We start from the raw sequence: 20,064 nt of genomic DNA, 5'->3' as shown, positions 1-20,064 counted from the left end.
TCATTATAAAAGCCATTACCCAAGCTGAAAATTCCAAACCATGGAATATTACGCCCCATTAAAAAGCAGGAGACAGACATGTGTTAATTGATATAGAAAATGGTTTACAATAGTAGCCTTGACCTAGCAAGGATGAGATAAACAAGTTTGTAAACAGCATGCAAAAAGTATATACACATGCACAAAGTAGAAACATCTGGAAAGATGGTCATCAGAATACTAGTGGTGGCTGTAACTGGGTGGGGAATTTCAGGTATGTTTTATTCTTGTACTTCTATTGTTTCATGAACATGTATCATCTTTAAAATGAGGGGGCGCCTGGGTGGCTCAGTGGGTTAGGGCCTCTGCCTTCGGCTCAGGTCATGATCCCAGGGTCCTGGGATCGAGACCCCGCATCAGGCTCTCTGCTTGGCAGGGAGCCTGCTTCCTCCTCTCTCTCTGCCTGCCTCTCTGCCTACTTGTGATCTCTCTCAAATAAATAAAATCTTAAAAAAAAAAAGAGAGAAAACCCAGGAGGCCTAGCTGGCTCAGTCAGTTAAGCATCCAACTCTTTATTTCGGGTTGGTTCATAATCTCAGGGTTGTGGGATCGAGCCCCATGTCGGCTCAGTGCTGGGGATGGAGCCTGCCTGAGAGTCTCTCTTCCTCACCCGCCACTTATTTTCATGCTCTCCCCCTCTCAAAAAAAGAAAAAAGAAAAAGAAATGAGAAAATCCAGTAAAGATATTTTTATTTTAAGAAAAAAGGACCACCACCAAAAATTCCTTAAAAAAAAAAAAAGTTGTTTAGGGGCACCTGGGTCGTCAGTCGTTAAGCATTCTGCCTTTGGCTCAAGTCATGATCCCACCTGGGATTGAGCCCCACATCGGGCTCCCTGATCAATGGAAAGCCTGCTTCTCCTTCTCTCACTCCCCCTGCTTGTGTTCCCTCCCTCACTGTGTTTCTGTCAAATAAATAAATAAAATCTTCGAGAAAAAAAAAAAAGTTTAAGTCTTTACTGCAGATGTGCTTAAATATACTTTGAAGATATTTCAAAATATTTATTCACAATGGAATGACATGATACCTGAGATCTGATTCAAAATATTTGGGGGGCGCATGGGTGGCTTAGATGGTTAAGCTGCTGAGTCTTGATTTTGGCTGAGGTCATGATCTCAGGTTTGTGAAACTGGGCCCTGGATTGGGCTCTGCACTCAGCAGGGAGTGTGCTTCAAGTTTCTTTCTCCCTCTGCCCCCCCCCCACTGTCACTCTCTAACAAATAAATAATCTTCAAAATATTTAGTGGGGGTAAATGATATAGATGAAAAGTGTGGCCATGTACTGATAATTGCTGAAGCAGACTGAGGAGTACCTGAAAACTTATAATAATACTTTTATCTTTGTAATGTTTGACATTTTCTCTAAGTTACTCCTCTCTTTCCCTCTCAATGTACCTGCTCCTACAATTTTAGCCATTAGCCTACTTTATGTTTTCATCCAAATGGTCTTCCACAGAAATTTCCCTTTTTGCTGTTTCAAACCTTAAATTCTTTAGTTTTAGGCTTTTTTTCAGAACTCTAGGCCTATCCTACCCACTGATGCCTGTAATTTGACCAAAAATTAAATGTAGTTTTTTTTTTTTTTTAAAGATTTTATTTATTTATTTGACAGAGAGAAATTACAAGTACACTGAGAGGCAGGCAGAGAGAGAGAGAAGGAAGCAGGCTCCCCGCTGAGCAGAGAGCCCGATGCGGGACTCGATCCCAGGACCCCGAGATCATGACCTGAGCCGAAGGCAGCGGCTTAACCCACTGAGCCACCCAGGCGCCCCTGTTTTTTGTTTTTTTTTTAAAGAGTTTTAAGTCATCTCTGGGTGCCTAGGGGGCTCAGTCATTAAGTGTCTGCCTTTAGCTCAGGTCATAATCCCAGGGTCCTGGGTTACACTGAGCCACCCAGGTGCCCCGTGCTTTTTTTTTTTTGAAGATTATATTTATTCATTTGACAAGAGAGAGAGATCACAAGTAGGCAGAGAGGCAGGCAGGGGGACAGGGAGCAGGTTCCCTGTTGAGCAGAGAGAGCCCAGATGCGGGCTCCATCTCAGGACCCTGAGATCACGACCTGAGCCAAAGGCAGAGGCTTAACCTACTGAGCCACCCAGGTGTCCCCTGAATTGTGATCTTAACATCAGTTTTTCCAGACTCCCAAATCTATTTCCCCTATTTACTGCTCTATTATCAAATACCTGGCACAATGCTTGGTATATAGTAGGTATTCAATGAACATGGTGTGAAAGCCACCGTAATACTCATTTCTTACCCTTGCAGATAGTTGTAAACCTATGTTCACTCCTCAGGCCTCTCCCACAATCTTAAAAGCAGAAACCATTTCTATCATTTTGCATTCCTCCTATAAGGTAAGGGCCCATGATATTGATATGTTCCTTTTCCAGCTAGTTCTAGTAAATCCTTTAGATCTGGTGAACTGAAAAAGGAGACTTAAAGGTGATTATTTATGCACATAGAGAAACTGTAAAAAAAACCAAAAAAACACAAACAAACAAAAAAAACACCTTCTTCCCCAATGGTGCAAAGGCCAAACATGTCATATAATAAATAAAATTACCTTTTAGATAAAGCTGTGAATAAACAAAGCACCTCCAATCCTTTAGGCTTCAACTTAAAATGTTATTTCCTCTTCAGGAAAGTAACCGTATGTACCCATTATGTATAATCAGAATAGTACCCATATGTACGTTCTCAGATGTTTAAGATAATCTCTGCCATGATGTCTTTATATAGGTGACTGTTCTGTTTACGACCTCTCTCGACCCCTCTCTCTAGGATTTGGGAGGTAGACCTATGATGATGTCATCCCAAGTGAGAAGCAACCTGACAATCTGGAGGAAAAACCAAGCAGTGTGACTGGGACATTATACTAAATGGAATGAGGAGGGGGAAGAGCTGCCTAGGGAGGGGTCAAACCTAAGAACCATACCTACCAACTACACAATTAAATAAACATATGTGGGGATGCCTGGGTGGCTCAGTCGTTAAGCATCTGCCTTTGGCTCAGGTCATGATCCCATAGTCCTGGGATCTAGCCCCGCATCTGGCTCCCTGCTCAGCGATGGGAAGCCCGGTTCTCCCTTTCCCTCTGCTTCTGCTTATGTTCCCTCTCTTGCTGTGTCTGTCAAATAAATAAATAAAATCTTGAAGGAAAAAAAAAAAAAAAAAAGAGAGAGAGAGAGAGAAAGAGGAAAGATAGCTAAACCTCAACCTATTAGTAATCCTATTTCCCTGGCACTGCAGTCAGAATGGCTATACTAGAAGTCACTTAGATCTAAAATCTTTCTCCAAGAGCTAGTCTCCAATAACATGGGCCTTCTAAACTAAGACGGGATTTGTGTATTTTATTAATTCTCAAGAGTAAACCCATTTATTTAGTTCTTAAAGAACTGAAAATCTATTATATAGATTTTCACATATCAAATATATTAGTATTTGATGTCCAAGGCTAATACTGCACTGTGAGAGAAGAACAGGTAGGGAAGGAAAAGGCCAATAAGAGAGAAGCTGGCTACCAGACAGCATATTCTCAAGACTATCTCGATAACCAGTTTTAAATTTATTTCATGTCAGATGGTTTCCAGAGAATTAAGGCAATTCTCTCAGCACACAGTGGCAACAAAACCATGGAATCAATGGCTCTATGATGGCTCATTTTCTGCTTTTCAAAGCAAACACATGGAACGATACCTAATTTCAGTTCAAACTCATTTCCCTTTTATTAAAGTCCAAGTTACCATTACATGGTCTGGTACTCAATAAAGGAAAACTTGTTCAAATAAGGTAATATGTTATCATCAGTATTTCCAGGTGATTGTTTACAATCAAGTAGCATTATGAATAAATCCTTGAGAAGCCCATCTGTAAGAAAAAACATGAAGAATTAGCCAAAAAATAAAGGAAAGGTAGAAATCTTATTAAAAATAACCTTCTTTAGAGCAACAGTCCAGGGAAATCACTGGCTCTGTGTAGCCTTTTCTGTTCCTTAATCCTGCCTAGAGCTAACTCACAAGGGACTAGCTCTGTGGCTTTTTTGTGTTTATATACCTAGTACTTACTGGGGTGGTCCTCTTTTCCAAACATAAAGTGTTGGGGGGTTGCCCTATAAATTTTTTTTTTTTTAAAGAAATGTCATCGCAGCCAGAACAGATTCTATGTAACAAAGATCTTCTGGACTCCTGGGACTACTTGATAAAATAAAAATTAAGCTGAAGTGTTTAAATATCCTTGTAAGAGTCCACTATGGAATATGAACCAAACACAAGAGCTTCAAAAATGTAAGAGGAAATCTATTCTGAATGCCTAGTTTTCTCACAAAAATCATTATTAGTACACACCTTTAAAAAATAAAGCCTTTCATGTATTACAAAGATGAGCTAAAGGACTTCAGGGAGGTAGTGGTGATCTGGGGGTGGACGAAGATAAAATTAGGACTCCTGCTCCACAGCAATCTCTAACCAGGCTCACTGGACCTTTATCTTGTGAGGGAGCTGATTTAGCTCCTTCAAGAATTTTGGGTTCGCTTTTATTGGAACTTCTATTAGGTAGTTGACTTACACTATTTTAAAAAACAATGTCCTCCTATTCTTAGGAAGCAAATCCTCTAAGCCTCATTGTTTACCACTGAGAAATGAATATAGTAAATGCCTACACAGGATGTGCAGCACAGTGAGAACAATGGACATGGGCTGGACTGGCTGGCTTTAAGTGTGGGTTCCAGTACTAGCTATATGACCTTGGACAAGGTGCCTCAGTTTCCTCATTAATAAAAGAGTAAAATGGGAATATTAGTAATAATAATAATAGTAACTACTTCAAGGGATGGTTTATGAGGGTTAAATGAGTTAATATTTACAGAGCACTTAAAACAGTGCCTGACACAAGAGTCATATATGCTGTATGTGTTTAAATAAAATAAAAAACGAGTCACTGCTTATGTATTTTCTGCACACTCTCACTATCTAAAAATCCTGTGGCTGGTTCTATTACCTGCCTTCCCGAAGAGAACAAGGTATCAAGTAAGTTTTTATTATCAGTGATATTTACTTGACTGTTAAAATTCTAATGTGGGCACACAAAAACGAATGCATCAAATTAATAAAACTCTGTTAAAAATAAACAGATGTATAAAAAGCATGTGTGATGAACACCTTGTATGCAGTGGATTACTACCTTTAGTTTGGGGGAGATAAAAGGAATGAAATTTTATGTTTTAAATATTTTATATAGATTTTTAATGGAGGCTTCCTCTTGCCTTTACACTAGTTAAGAGAATATAACAACTAAAAATGACAATTCTAGCTCCTTAAACTTACCATCATTAGTACTCTCTAAATCCTTCTGTTCATGGCCTCTAAGGAGGCCAATAAAAGATCTTATGCTGAGAAACTGAAATGTCACTCACTCCCCATTCCTTGGATTCATTTCTTGCCTTATTCAATGGTGTGCTGCTTACCCATGGGGTTCACACTTTGTCAAGGCCCAGTTCCTCTGGAGTGGAGATTCCCAGTTCATTTAAAGTTGGTCTAAGTTCTTGGATGACATAGGGGTAGATTTCCTTATGAGGTCCCGCTTTGTCCTGATGGCAAAGAAAATACTTACATTTAGCTCTCTGAAAAGCTATCTCTATTAAAAAAATGAACTTGAGAATGCTTTTAATCACATATGCATCGCTTCTCGGCCTTTTGGCTAAGATCAAGTGTAATCACATATGCAGAGGCTAGTAGCAGAAAATACATGTCACCTACTTTTTTTTTTTTTAAGATTTTTATTTATTTATTTATTTGAGAGAGAGAGAGAGAGAGAGAGAGAACATGAGAGGGGAGAAGGTCAGAGGGAAAGCAGACTCCCAGCAGAGCTGGGAGCCCGATGCGGGACTTGATCCTGGGACTCCGGGACCACGACATGAGCGGAAGGCAGTGGCTTAACCAACTGAGCCACCCAGGTGCCCCACATGTCACTTACTTTTAACAGAGAACAACTAATGCAGGCACTATTCAAAGTAGGTTTATAAGCACCTCAAGAATAACTAAGACCATTAGATTAAATCCAGAAAAAACTAACAAAATAAAACAGGTTTTTTAAAAAGATTTATTTGACAGAGAGAGGCACAACGAGAGAGGGAACACAACAAGCAAGGGGAGTGGGGAGGGAGAACCAGGCTTCCCGCTGAGCAGGGAGCCCAAAATGGGGCTCGATCCCAGGACCCTGGGATCACCACCCAAGCCAAAGGCAGATGCCTACCAACTTAGTCACCCAGGTGCCCCGAAACAAAACATTTTAAAGCCTCAAGTTACTAGAAAAGGTGGTGATGACAGAATTTTGTGAAGATAATTAAACATGCCCAGCAGGCAATAGGAATAATTAAGTTAACACAAGAAAAGTTTTTGAATTTGCTTCCAATCTGAGATCTTAACTGAATTAAGTACTGGTGCTGAATGGATTGACAGCCTACAGAACCCTTAATTATCTACCCACTGTAGATAAAGTCATGTCACACTTTCCCTCTTACAGACTTGCATTTCTTTCTTGTGTACCATGTCCCTTCGTGGAGAGCTATACTTATTCCCAGGGCAAGAGAGTTTTGACAAACACTCTTTGTCTTTGACAAACACCATAAAATGTAATTATACCTATATTTTCATGCGATTCCTCAGGGACAAATATTAAAAGGTCAACTGGGGGCCCCCTGGATGGCTCAGTCAGCTACCTTTGGCTCAGGTTCCAAACCCAAAGTTTTGGGTCAGGCTCCCTGCTCAGCAAAAAGTCTGCTTCTTCCTCTCCCTCTTCTCCTCCCACCCCCACTTGTGTTCTCTCAATCTCTCTCAAATAAATAAGTAAAATCTTAAAAAAAAAAAAGTCAAAGACTAAGAGAGTGCCGAGCTGCTATTCATTTGCCTTTAACAAATTCTAGGTCTCCATAATTGTATTTTTCTTTCTTTTTTTTTTTTTTTTTAAAGATTTTATTTATTTATTTGAAAGACAGAGATCATAAGCAGGCAGAGAGGCAGGTAGAGAGAGGAGGAAGCAGGCTCCCTGCTGAGCAGAGAGCCTGATGCGGGGCTCGATCCCAGGACCCTGAGATCATGACCTGGGCAGAGGCCCAACCCACTGAGCCACCCAGTTGCCCCCATAATTGTATTTTTCTAAAAAGATTCATTTTGGGGTGCCTGGGTGGCTCAGTAATTAACCATCTGCCTTCAGCTCAGGTCATGATCCCAGAGTCCTGGGATCAAGTCCCGCATTGGTCTCCCTATTCAGCAGGAAGCCTGTTTCTCCCTCTCCCACTCCCCTCGCTTGAGTTCCCTCTCTCCCTATGTCTCTCTTTGTCAAATAAATAAACAAAATCTTTAGAAAGAAAGAACGACTGATTAATTTCTGGCATGCCTGGGTGGCTCAGTCAGTTGGGCATATGCCTTCAGCTCAGGTCCTGAGATCAAGTCCTGCATCAGTCTCCTTGCTCAGCAGGTAGCCTGGTTCTCCCTCTGTGGGCTGCTCCCTCTGCGGGCTGCTCCCCCTGCTTGTGCTCACTCTCTCTCTCTGACATATAAGTAACAGTCTTTAAAAAAAAAAAAATGTATTTCTTTATTTAAGAGAGAGTGCAGTGCACAAGCAGGGGAAAGGGGAGAGGGAGAGGGAGGGAGAGAACCTCAAGCAGGCTCCCCACCATTCAAGAAGACTGAGGCAGAGCTTGGTCTCATGACCCAAGCAGAAATCAAGAGTTAGAAGCTCAACCAACTGAGCCACCAGGCATCCCTTAATCGTATAAAATTCTTTTTTTTTTATTAAAGATTTTATTTATTTGACAGACAGAGATCACAAATAGGCAGAGAGGCAGGCAGAGAGAGAGGAAGGGAAGCAGGCTCCCTGCTGAGCAGAGAGCCCGATGCGGGGCTCGATCCCAGGACTCCAGGATCATGACCTGAGTGAAGGCAGAGGCTTTAACCCACTGAGCCACCCAGGTGCCCCAATCGTATAAAATTCTTGTTTAAAATGCAATGTATTCATTTTTCATTACAGAAAAACAGGAGCTATAATCAAGAGAGAGGAGGGCAAGTATATATTCTCCTACATTTTCATCTATATATTTTTTAAAATAAAATGGGGTCACACCATAAAAATTGTTTCATAATTTTCTTCAGTTAATATACTATAAATTGTTAGGGCGCCTGAGTGGCTCAGTTGCTTAAGCGACTGCCTTCTCTGGTCATGATCCTGGAGGCCCAGGATCGAATCCCATATCCGGCTCCCTGCTCAGCAGGGAGTCTACTTCTCCTGCTGACCTCTCTTCTCTCTTGCTCTCTCTTCCCTCTCAAATAAATAAATAAAATCTTAAAAAAAAAAAAAAAAAGTGTGAGTGTGTGTGTGTTTGTGTGTATATATATGAAATAAATTGTTGGGCACCTGCTGGTTCAGTTGGTAGAATGTGTGATTTTTTTTTTTTTAAAGATTTTATTTATTTATTTGACAGACAGAGATCACATGTAGGCAGAGAGGTAGGCAGACAGAGAGAGGGAGAAGCAGGCTCCCTGCTGAGCAGAGAGCCCGATGTGGGGCTCGATCCCAGGACCCTGGGCCGAAGGCAGAGGCTTTAACCCACTGAGCCACCCAGACGCCCCGAGTGTGTGATTCTTGATCACAGGGTTCTGAATTCAAGCTCCACATTGGGTATGGAGCCCAATTAAAATTTTAAAAAATAATATTAAGAAGGAGAATACACTATTGTTCAACACATTTCCACAACATTAATAGATAACCTCTTCTGGGAAGTTCCATCTTAAGAAACAACTAACAAGGGGCGCCTGGGTGGCTCAGTGGGTTAAGCCGCTGCCTTTGGCTCGGGTCATGATCTCAGAGTCCTGGGATCGAGTCCCGCATCGGGCTCTCTGCTCAGCAGAGAGCCTGCTTCCCTCTCTCTCTCTCTGCCTGCCTCTCGATCTACTTGTGATTTCTCTCTGTCAAATAAATAAATAAAATCTTTAAAAAAAAAAAAAAGAAAAGAAACAACTAACAACATTTAACTTCATACCACAAATAACCTTTGTACATCCGTAATTATTTCCTTAAGATAAATTCTCAAATGGAATTGCTGAACAAAAGGGTTATCAAGCAGAAATCTTTTTAAGATTTTATTTATTTGACACAGAAAGGGAGAGAGCAAGCATAAGCAAGAGGAGGGGCAGAGGGAGAGGGAGAAGCAGTCTCCTCACTAAGCAAGGGGCTCAATACCAGGACCCTAAGGTCATGACCCAAGCCAAAGGTAGATGCTTAACCAGCTGAGCTACTGGTCGATGGGCTTGAGGTACCCCTCAAGCACGATTTTTTTTTTTTTTTTTAAAGATTTTATTTATTTATTTGACAGAGAGAAATCACAAGTAGATGGAGAGGCAGGCAGAGACAGAGAGAGAGAGAGGGAAGCAGGCTCTCTGCTGAGCAGAGAGCCTGATGCGGGACTCGATCCCAGGACTCTGAGATCATGACCTGAGCCGAAGGCAGCGGCTTAACCCACTGAGCCACCCAGGCGCCCCTCAAGCACGATTTTTTAAACAATTTTTTAATTCTGCCAAATTGCCCTCCGGAAAGATTGCAATTGCAATGCACATTTCCTATAAGTATAAGAATTTTAGGGATTTTAACAAATTCAAAAACAGAGGATACACTGATACCTAACAACAGCCCACCCATCTCCAGGAACAACTTTAGCATTGTTATTTCACTGACCTTAACAACCTCTAGGATGCGAACTGCACTAGCAAAATCATTTAACCGTCTGCATGCCCGTAAAGCAGCATCAATGATTTTGGGTTCTGGAACCAGATCATAGCCAACGAGTGTGTTCATCCCTGTCAAATAAAAAAAAGGATCCATGTCAACCTGGAATATCCTCATATAAGCTACAATTTAATTATCTACATTTTTACTGAATCATACACATGTGATCTTGTCTGTTTGGACCTCTAGTCTCTTGTCTATAAAATAAAGTATGAGACTCCACTTTTAACAAATTCTAGATAGTAAGATCATAATGGATCTTCCACAGTGAAGTAGTGGAAAGAACGAACTATGCAGCTGCATGCAGGCTGAAGATTAAAAAAAGAAAAAGAAAAAGAAAAAAGAAACCAGAGTTTTCTTAAATGCTAATACTGTTTTTATAATAATTAGCTGGCTCTCCTTCAAACAAGAGGGTCATTTACAACTCATAGCCTTAACTTATACTTAGCACAATGTATATACTTTGGTTGCTTTAAAATAAGATTTTATTGGAAAATAATCTAAAAGCCACCCGAGAAATGCTTAAGGAGATTTAATGAAGCCCAAATGAGGACATTATGGAGATCTAGAGAAGCATTAGTGCACATTCAACCAGAAAATGACTGGGCATGATTACTTTCAGCTCTGCACAAAATGACATATCATAAAATTTAAGATTCTCTTAATGGGAATGCAGAATTACTGTTCTTTTCATTACTGCTATTCAAGATTACTCAGTAAGAATTTTCCTGGTTGCAGCAAAGAAAGAGTCATTATTACATTAGTGCAGATAAGTCTGAAGCACTTACGCTGTCCTGCTTTTAGTTATTTTAATATATGTAAACAAAAGACACAGTGACTACAATGCTAGAATATAGTTACAAAGACTGAACTCTTTGTATGAGATAAATTATGTATACTTGAAATTAGTTTTCTAGACTAGTCATCCTAAATGTTACCTACTCATGTTCGATGCACATCTGCAAATTAGGAAAAACAACTTCTAGGTTACTTAAACTGAAGAGTAATTCAGGGCAAGATAAATCATAAGTTAGACTGAAAGTAACAAAAAACTCAAACCATTACCAAGAGTGGGGAGTAGGGAGAACCAAATGCCTACGTGTTTAACTTATCTAAAAGGTACAAAATTGTTAATTCTTGCTCATCCTAATCTATCAACATAGCAATGGTTTTCAATCAGGGGTGATTTTGTCCCCCAGAAAACATTTTTGGTTGTCACACTGCAGACTGGTGGGGGTGAGATGGTGGTTGGCACCTAGTAGGCTAAAGCCAAGGATGCAGTCAAATATCCTATAATGCAAAAGACAGGCCCACAACAAAAAATCATCTGGCCCAAAAAGTCAATTGTGCCTGCTTTACAGGAAATACTACGAAGGCTATAAACTTTCCCAACTGCAAGTTGCATGACAATACCTAGTTTACATGAGGCATATTTTCAAAATAGTGGCTTTCAACAGAGTAGTGAAAGACTATAAAGTACTTGCCAATTCTATGCCAAAGTAGACAAATATGCCTATGTTCCAATTACCTTTACGCAATTCCCAGGCATCAATATCTGGCTTGTTGAAGTATGTCACCCAGCGAGCATCAAACTCCTCATCTGTCTCATGTGACCCATGGGAGTAGCAGCGAAGAGACTGGACAGCTACAATGAAGAAAGAACAATGACTTCAATGTACAGAAAGAAATAATACTTGACATACCCTGTCAATACATTAAGGTTATTTGTTTTCTTTTTTTAAAAAATTGTGTTAAAAGAGGTGCCTGGGTGGCTCAGTGGGTTAAACCTCTGACTTCAGCCTGGGTCATCAACTCAGCAGCAGGGAGCCTGCTTCCCCATCTCTCTCTGCCTACCTCTCTGCCTACTTGTGATTTCTCTGTCAAATAAATAAATAAATAAAAATCTTTAAAAAATATTAAAAAATAATAGTAAAACTGTGTTAAAATATATACATCAGGTTTACCATCTTAACCACTTTTAATTGTACAGCCCAAGGACGTAAAATATATCCAATGCATTAAATTCTGAATCAACTATATATATCATGGTAGGAAGATTATTCAGCAGGTTGAATAAAACAAATCTTATGTATTGATACGAAAAAACATTTTAAAAACTAAGCAAAGAAAAGCAAGTAGAGGGGCGCCTGGGTGGCTCAGTGGGTTAAGCCGCTGCCTTCGGCTCAGGTCATGATCTTGGGGTCCTGGGATAGAGTCCCGCATCAGGCTCTCTGCTCAGCAGGGAGCCTGCTTCCCTATCTCTCTCTCTCTCTCTGGCTGCCTCTCCGTCTACTTGTGATTTCTCTCTGTCAAATTAATAAATAAAATCTTTTAAAAATAAAAAAAAAAGAAAAAAAAAAGCATGTAGAACAAAAAGTACTATATATGTACATTTATACTTTTTCCCCCTAATGTGTAATATAGCTTCAAACTGTTAAAAGTGTTTTACATACTTCCGAAATATATGAATTTTTATGATAAGCACAGTATTAATTCCTAGTTTTAAAAAAATGCCCATTCTAGCTTTATTTTTTCAAAGATTTTATTTATTTGACAGACAGAGATCACAAGTAGGCAGAGAGGCAGGCAGAAAGGCGGGGGTTGGGGGGGGGGGAAGCAGGCTCCCTGCTGAGCAGAGAGCCCCTGTGCGGGGCTCCATCCCAGGGCCCTGAGACCATGACCTGAATCGAAGGCAGAGGTCCAGCCCACTGAGCCACCCAGGTGACCCCCAATCCAGTTCTTAAGCAAATTTATAATTTGTATTTTTAATACATTAAAAAGAAATATACTCTCCATTAAATTATATTCCAAAATAAATTACACAACCTGACAAAACAATAGTAATTAAAAAAATTATTTTATCAAACTACAGTCCCCTCCTGGCAAATTCTGATAAACCCTTAAGAGGGAACATACACTCTCACTTACACTGCATGAGAAAAACTGCTCTGTAAGATATCTAAGAAGTGAGAGTTTTAAATGTAACATGTAGGGGCTCCTGGGTGGCTCAGTGGCTTAAGCCTCTGCTTTCAGCTCAGGTCATGATCTCAGGGTCCTGGAATCGAGCCCCGCATTGGGCTCTCCACTTGGCAGGAGGCCTGCTCCCCCCACTCCACCGCTTTCCTCTCTGCCTACTTATGATCTCGGTCAAACAAATAAATAAAATCTTTAAAAAAAAAAATTTATATATATATATATATATATATACAAAAAACAACAACAACAACGATACAGGACACACTGGGGAAAAGATAGTCTCTTTAATAAATGGTGTTGGGAAAACTGGACAATTACATGCAGAAGAATGAAATGGTACCATTTTTTTACATCACACACAAAAATAAATTCAAATGGATTAAAGATGTGAATATAAGACTGGAAACCATAAAATTCCTAAGAAAACATAGGCAGTTAAGTTCTTGGACATCAATCTGAACAGTATTTTTTTGGATCTGTCTCCTAAGGAAAGGCAACAAAAGCAAAAATAAACAAATGGGACTATATAAAACTAAAAAGCGTTTGCAGAGTGAAGGAAACCATCAACAAACGGAAAAAGCAACGTACTGAATGGGGGAAAATATCTGCAAATGATAAAACTGGTAAGGGTTTAATATCCAAAATATATTAAAAAATCACACAACTCAATATAAAAAGAGCAATCCAATTAAAAATGGGCTGAGGACCTGAATAGACATTTCTCCAAAGAGAGACAAAAGGCCAACAGACACATGAAAAGATGCTCAACATCACTAACCATCAAGGAAATGCAAACTGTAATCACTATGAGTATTACATTATACCTGTCAGAATGGCTATTACCAAAAGGCAAGAAATAACAAGTGTTGGTGAGGATGTGGAGAAAAGGGAACCCTTGTGCACTGTTGGTGGGAATGCAAACTGGTGCACCTACTATGCAAAACAGTATGGAGGTTCCTCAAAATATTATAAACAGAATTCCATATGATCCAATAATTTCACTTCTGGGTATTTATCTCAAGAAAACAAAAATACTAATTTAGAAAGACAGATACATGCATCTCTATGTTCACTGCAGCACTATCTACAGTAGACAAAACATGGATGGAACCAACTTAAGTGTCCATAAATAGATAAATGGATAAAGAAAATGTGGTATTTATATTTATAATGGAATACTACTTAGACATAAAAAGAATGAAATCTTGCCATTGTGACAACATGGATGGACCTAGAGTATTATGGAAAGGAAAATGAGCCGGAGAAAGACAAACAGCATATGGATTTCACATGCATAGGGATCTAAAAGATAAACAAAACAAAGAGACTTAGATACAGAGAACAATCTGTTGTTGGTGATTGCCAGAGGGAAAGGAGCATGGAGGTGATAAGCACATACAGGGATTAAAAAAAAAAAAAAAAAAAAAAACAACAGAAAAACTGGGGCGCCTGGGTGGCTCAGTGGGTTAAAGCCTCTGCCTTCAGCTCAGGTCATGATCCCAGGGTTCTGGCATCCAGCCCCGCATCGGGCTCTCTGCTCAGCCGGGAGCCTGCTTCCTCCTCTCTCTCTCTGCCTGCCTCTCTACCTACTTGTAATCTCTGTCAAATAAATAAAATCTTAAAAAAAAAAAAAATCCTTAGCTGAATACTTAAAGCACAGTATAAAAAGTTATAATTACTTTGGAAGACTGTTTAGTGCTTTTTCTCCCCCCCCCACGAAGACTTTTTATTTATTTGTTTATTTATGTGTGTGTGTGTGTGTGTGTGAGAGAGAGAGAGAGCGCGCGCGCATAAAACCAGGGGGAGCAACAGGCAGAGGGAGAAGCAAGCTCCTACGGGGCTCCATTCCAGGACCCTGGGATCATGACCTGACTGGAAGGCAGATGCTTAATCCACTGAGTCACCCAGGTCATGCTTTACTGCTTTCTTTTTTTCAAATTATTTTATTTATTTATTTGACAGAAACCACAAGTAGCAGAGAGGAAGGCAGAGAGAGGGGGGAAGCAGGCTCCCAGCTAAGCAGAGAGCCCGATGTGGGGCTCGATCCCAGGACCCTGAGATCATGACCCGAGCCAAAGGCAGAGGCTTAACCCACTAAGCCACTCAGGTGCCTCAAGTTAAACACAGACCCTACCATACTGCTCAATAAATCTACTTCTAATTATTTCCCAAGAAAAATTAAATAATACATACGAACTCTTTCCCCGGAGGTATTTACACGTATCCTTTCCTACCACTCAGAAAAGTGTTTAATACCCATTTCCTTTAGCTTACTGCTGGGTATGATTTTACTAGATGACTGGCAGCTTTGTTTTGTTTCTAACCAAAGATAAAGATGACCAGCAACTACAAATCCTAAGCAAGGAGAGTGATGGGTAACCTTTAATAATTTGTGCACTTTCCTTCTAGAAGTCCCAAATTACAAACTAATTATATTAGCAAAAAACCTTTTATGAAACAACTGTTTATAATACCAAGCGTGATCTGGGAACATACATCCCCCTTCCAACATGGCAAAATCAGACTCTCCAACATGGTTCAAATTGTATTACTAACTTCAGTACTTCAGTAAGGGAAGGAGTAGGATCTACTCTCCTAGATGTGCATACGCCCATCATATATTTAACATTTTGATTTTTAGGTGAACTACACAGGCAATCCCCGCTACCAATCCAACTTATGTAGAGCATTTTCACTTATGTTTGAGGTTTTTACCAAGTCCTTTGAAAACAACTGCTCAGTGCTTTTATACAACCTGAAGATTCCAGAGTAGGAAAAGAGAAGTGTCTGAAAATGAACATTTCTACAAACTCAATCTAAAAAGCTATTTCTAGGGCGCCTGGGTGGCTCGGTGGGTTGAGCCTCTGCCTTCAGCTCAGGTCGTGATCTCAGGGTCCTGGGATCGAGTCCCACATCGGGCTCTCTGCTCGGCAGGGAGCCTGCTTCCTCCTCTCTCTCTGCCTGCCTCTCTGCCTACTTGTGATCTCTGTCTGTCAAATGAATAAATAAAATCTTTTTAATAAATAAATAAATAAATAAAAAGCTATTTCTTTTTTTTTTTTTTTTATTTTTTTTTTTTAAAGATTTTATTTATTAATTTAACAGAGAGAAATCACAAGTAGATGGAGAGGCAGCCAGAGAGAGAGAGAGAGGGAAGCAGGCTCTCTGCTGAGCAGAGAGCCCGATGCGGGACTCGATCCCAGAACTCTGAGATCATGACCTGAGCCGAAGGCAGCGGCTTAATCCACTGAGCCACCCAGGCGCCCTATAAAAAGCTATTTCTAACACTACTTTTTGGCATTCAGTTAAGCATTCTGTTCCCAAAAAAGGGGGGGGGGGGAGTGCCTGGCTTGCTCAGTTGGTTAAGTGGCTGGCTTGGGCTCAGGTCATGAGCCCAGGGTCCTCCGGGATTGAGCCCCTCATCCTTCCTCTCACTCTCAAATACATAAAATGTTTAAAATCAACAACCACCACCACCAACCAAAAACCCAACATACTTAGAAGAATTAATCCCTTTAGTTTAAATTTATTAAATCAGAGCGCTTTCCACTTAGTAACTAATCAGCTCAGATAAAGTCTCCCCAAATGGTCATTTTGGCATTGGTAATTCTAGGAGAAAGGAAAGAAATGAATAATGCAGAGGGCACATAAACAACCTCAAAGGCAGGACTGCTGAGGTGCAAGCCTGAAGAGCAGCCATGGACTTTAAAGGCTGGAAATCCAGAAGTGAAGGAGTAGTGCAGAAAAGAAGGCTGGGCGGTTATTAGAAAGCGCTACCTTTTAAATCCAGCCCTTGGCAAGAAAAGGAAGAGAAAACTCCCACTCTTCTGAGTTATCAGGGTCAGGATATAGTAAACAGGACTGTTAAAGTCTTAAGGGTTGACTAAAGAACCTAACCACTATTTTAAAATATTTTAATTCAGCAGTTTTCGGAAAACAATGTTTCAAGTTGGGAGGCTTCTGGAATTTGGGTTGTCCCTTAACTAGACCAAACTTGAGGTCCCTCAGGTTAACCCCTCCAGAGCTCTCTTTTTAAATATTTTATTTATTTGACAGAGAGAGAGCACAAGCAGGGGGAGCAGCAGGGTGCCCACTGAGCAGGGAGCCCCGCAGATGCCAGACTCAAGATCACAGGGCCCTGAGCTGAGGCAGATGCTTAACTGACTAAACCACCTAGGCACCCCTCAGAGCTCTCTTTCAAGTGTACCCTGATTTGGCCTTAACAGCCTCATCCAAAAAATTTTATTCTCTTTGACTTTCAAATTATAAAACCTGTTCAGTTTTATATGGATAACAAACCCTAACATATAATTTGCAAAAATGGAATCTGCTATAATAAAGCAAATATATATTTAAGCATTTGTGCCAGGCAAGATGCTACAAGTTACATTATTTCATTTAAGCTTCATAACTACCAAAGATCCTGATTTTAGAGATGAGGTAACTGAGCTTTAATGTTAATGAACATGCCCAAGGTCACACAATTAGAAAGTAGATGACGTAAATGTAACGTAATGTAACCAACATAAACGCCTAAATTAAAGATTTTTTTGTTTATAAATTATACCCAAGAATGGGAATAGAACTCCTAGAAGATAAACAAATGTTCAAACTTTTTTTTTTTTGGCTCAAACTTTTTAAGGAGAAGAATCCCTAGCCTGGGTGGCTCAGTTGGTTAAGCAGCTGCCTTCAGCTCAGGTCATGATCCCAGCGTCCTGGGATCGAGTCCCGCATCGGGCTCCCTGCTCCGCAGGGAGCCTGCTTCTCCCTCTGACTCTGCCTTACACTCTGCCTGTACTCGCTCTCGCTCGCTCTCTCTCTGACAAATAAATAAATAAAATCTTAAAAAAAAGAATCCCTTACTCTACAGTCTGCCAAAAATCTCTACCTTTTCCCTAGCCTGCCACAAAATGGAGCAATTTTTTTTGAAGAGGTCACAAGAAAACACCCCAAAAGGAATATATATGAAAATATTGTAGTACTTTAGCATTTAGATAAGGAAAATGCAAAATAAAACAAAACAAAAATCATAAAATTTGACAAACATCAGGATGGGCCAAAAATAACTACAATCAAGACACTGAAAATAGTTCCACCACTAGTAAAGGAAATCAGTTTCCCAAGATGCGCCTCAATTTCCTCCTTTTTATAAAATGAGACAGTCTTCGTGAAGTGCATGCTAGTTTTACTGTTCTATGATAAACGAAGAGAAAGCACATTTCTTAGGTTCTGAAGGATCTAGTTATTAACACTCAAGTCAAGAGAACAACCTTCTTTCTTTTGAGTTCGTAAGTGTAAATTTGCATGCTTAGGGCCTAATTTTCACACCCCGCATATACTACCATCATGGACCAAGACCAAAGTGCAGTTACACTAATTAAAAAAGTACAGTGATGGAAACAAAATCTCCGCAAACACATAGGGGGAAGGCACAGTCAAGAGAGAGGAATCAGCAGCACGATTCATATTCCAGCAATCAGATTTTCGACTGGAAGCAAAAAAAAAAAAAAGCTTCCCTTCTGTCTGTAGAACTCAGTATTTCTGAGCGTGTGGGGCCCAATTTTCGAAAGATGTATGTATATACTTTGCCTAACACCTATCCATATTCAGGCTCTCTTCCAGATTTCAGGAAACAACCATACATGGTTGTTTCTTAAGATAGATCTTAAGAATGGAAGAGTTGGAACGTGGCACAACAGTCTATAAAACGACAGAACGGGGCGCCTGGGTGGCTCAGTGGGTTAAGCCGCTGCCTTCGGCTCAGGTCATGATCTCAGGGTCCTGGGATCGAGTCCCGCATCGGGCTCTCTGCTCAGCAGGGAGCCTGCTTCCTCCTCTCTCTCTCTGCCTGCCTCTCTGCCTACTTGTGATTTCTCTCTGTCAAATAAATAAATAAAATCTTTAAAAAAAAAAATAAAATAAAACGACAGAACGGTCTGCGAAGGTGACATAGAAAACGCTAACCGAGAAAGGCCTGATTTTTAAAAAAGTCTACTGTGTCCCACTGGTGTCCCCAGGAGACGCTATCGGTGTCCGTGCCCGCGTCCCCGGAAGGGCCACCCCTGCCCCTACACCGACCGCGACGCGCCGGGCGGCTCAATGTCACCTTCGCCGACGCGCTGTAGGCCGGCGGCGGACACTCCCAGTCAGGTGGCTGCAGGGGTCAGCGCCGGGGCACGGTCACGGCCCGGGGACCGAAGGAGTTCCGTGGGCGCGGGAGGCGCACTGCGCCCCTTCCCTGGAGCCCACAGCAGGTCCACACCTGATCAGTCCGCGGTGCCTGCACCAGGAAGTCGCGCTGGGGGAGGCCCCGGGGGCCGCGTCTTCGAGTCCCCCATTTAAGTGGAGGCGGCGGGGAGAGAGGCCAGCGGTCACCAGGTTCGTCCGCCCGCCCGCAGGGCAGGGGCTAGGCCGCGGGGCAGGCCTTCCCTCGAGTGGCGGCGGGGGACCAGGTCACCGCAAGGACACGCGGGCGCTAGGAGTGGCGGCGGGGGCCTTACCGGCGGCGGGGCCGGGGACCGGGCTTGAGTACTGGAGGCCTCGAGGGCTGGCACGGGCGGCTGCGGCTGCGGCTACAGCGCAACGGCGGAGAGCGGCGCCGAGCATGACGGCGATGGCTGCGCGAAGTCCAAGGCTGAACAGAAGCCGGGTGTGAACTCACGGGCAGCTCCGGAGCTCGCGGGGGCCGGACTCACGCACCGACGTACGGTGGGTGGAGCGTGAGGCCCCGACCACTGCGGCGCTCGCGCCCTGGCGGGCTGACTGCGGACGCCGGCGGGCTACGGCGGCGCGCTAAGGACAAAACATTTTCACGCTGTGCCGGCCCAGCCCCGCCCCACCCAGTCTCAGTCTCGACCTTGGTGGAGCCGGGGTTTAAGGTCGTTGAAGCGCCGGGCGGGGGACGATACCGTAGTTCACGTCCGGAAGCGATTACATCAACCCCAATGGAAGCAATAAGGGGGCTTCAGTCGGTAAAGCATGCGACTGTTGATCTCGGGATCGTGAGGTGGAGCACCACGTTGGTCTTAGAGATTATTTAAGGAAAAAAAGAGATTTTAAACGGGAGTGTTAAAAAGGATAGCAACGACAAGTTATAATAAAAATACCCTCTTTGTTTAACCTCTTCCCTTCCCTTTTGGAGCCTAAAATAAGAAAATGGGGAAAAACACAACTGCGTACATGTAAGGGATTTTATTAGTAACCCTTCTTAGATCACAAACCCGCAAGCATTAAAAAATGAGCTCAGTCACTTCACTCTACAGGTAACAAACTC

The 20,064-nt window shown here is 41.7% G+C and overlaps 1 protein-coding gene across 1 annotated transcript; it reads right to left on the bottom strand.

The window, feature by feature from the left end:
- Positions 1–3,738: 3,738 nt before the first annotated feature.
- LOC131835769 (cytochrome c oxidase subunit 5A, mitochondrial) lies at positions 3,739–19,500 on the bottom strand. The gene is made up of 5 exons (XM_059180356.1): positions 19,292–19,500; positions 11,344–11,460; positions 9,765–9,886; positions 5,500–5,622; positions 3,739–3,905 (listed from the first exon to the last, which is right to left on the bottom strand). The coding sequence occupies exons 1-4, from the start codon at positions 19,395–19,397 to the stop codon at positions 5,509–5,511; spliced, it is 459 nt and encodes a 152-aa protein (XP_059036339.1). The 5' UTR covers positions 19,398–19,500; the 3' UTR covers positions 3,739–3,905; positions 5,500–5,508.
- Between the last annotated feature and the right edge of the window lie 564 nt (positions 19,501–20,064).

Source organism: Mustela lutreola, chromosome 7 (genome assembly GCF_030435805.1).
Source record: "Mustela lutreola isolate mMusLut2 chromosome 7, mMusLut2.pri, whole genome shotgun sequence".
NCBI classification, from domain to species: Eukaryota; Metazoa; Chordata; class Mammalia; order Carnivora; family Mustelidae; genus Mustela; species Mustela lutreola.
This window is presented reverse-complemented; position numbering and strand designations above follow the sequence as displayed.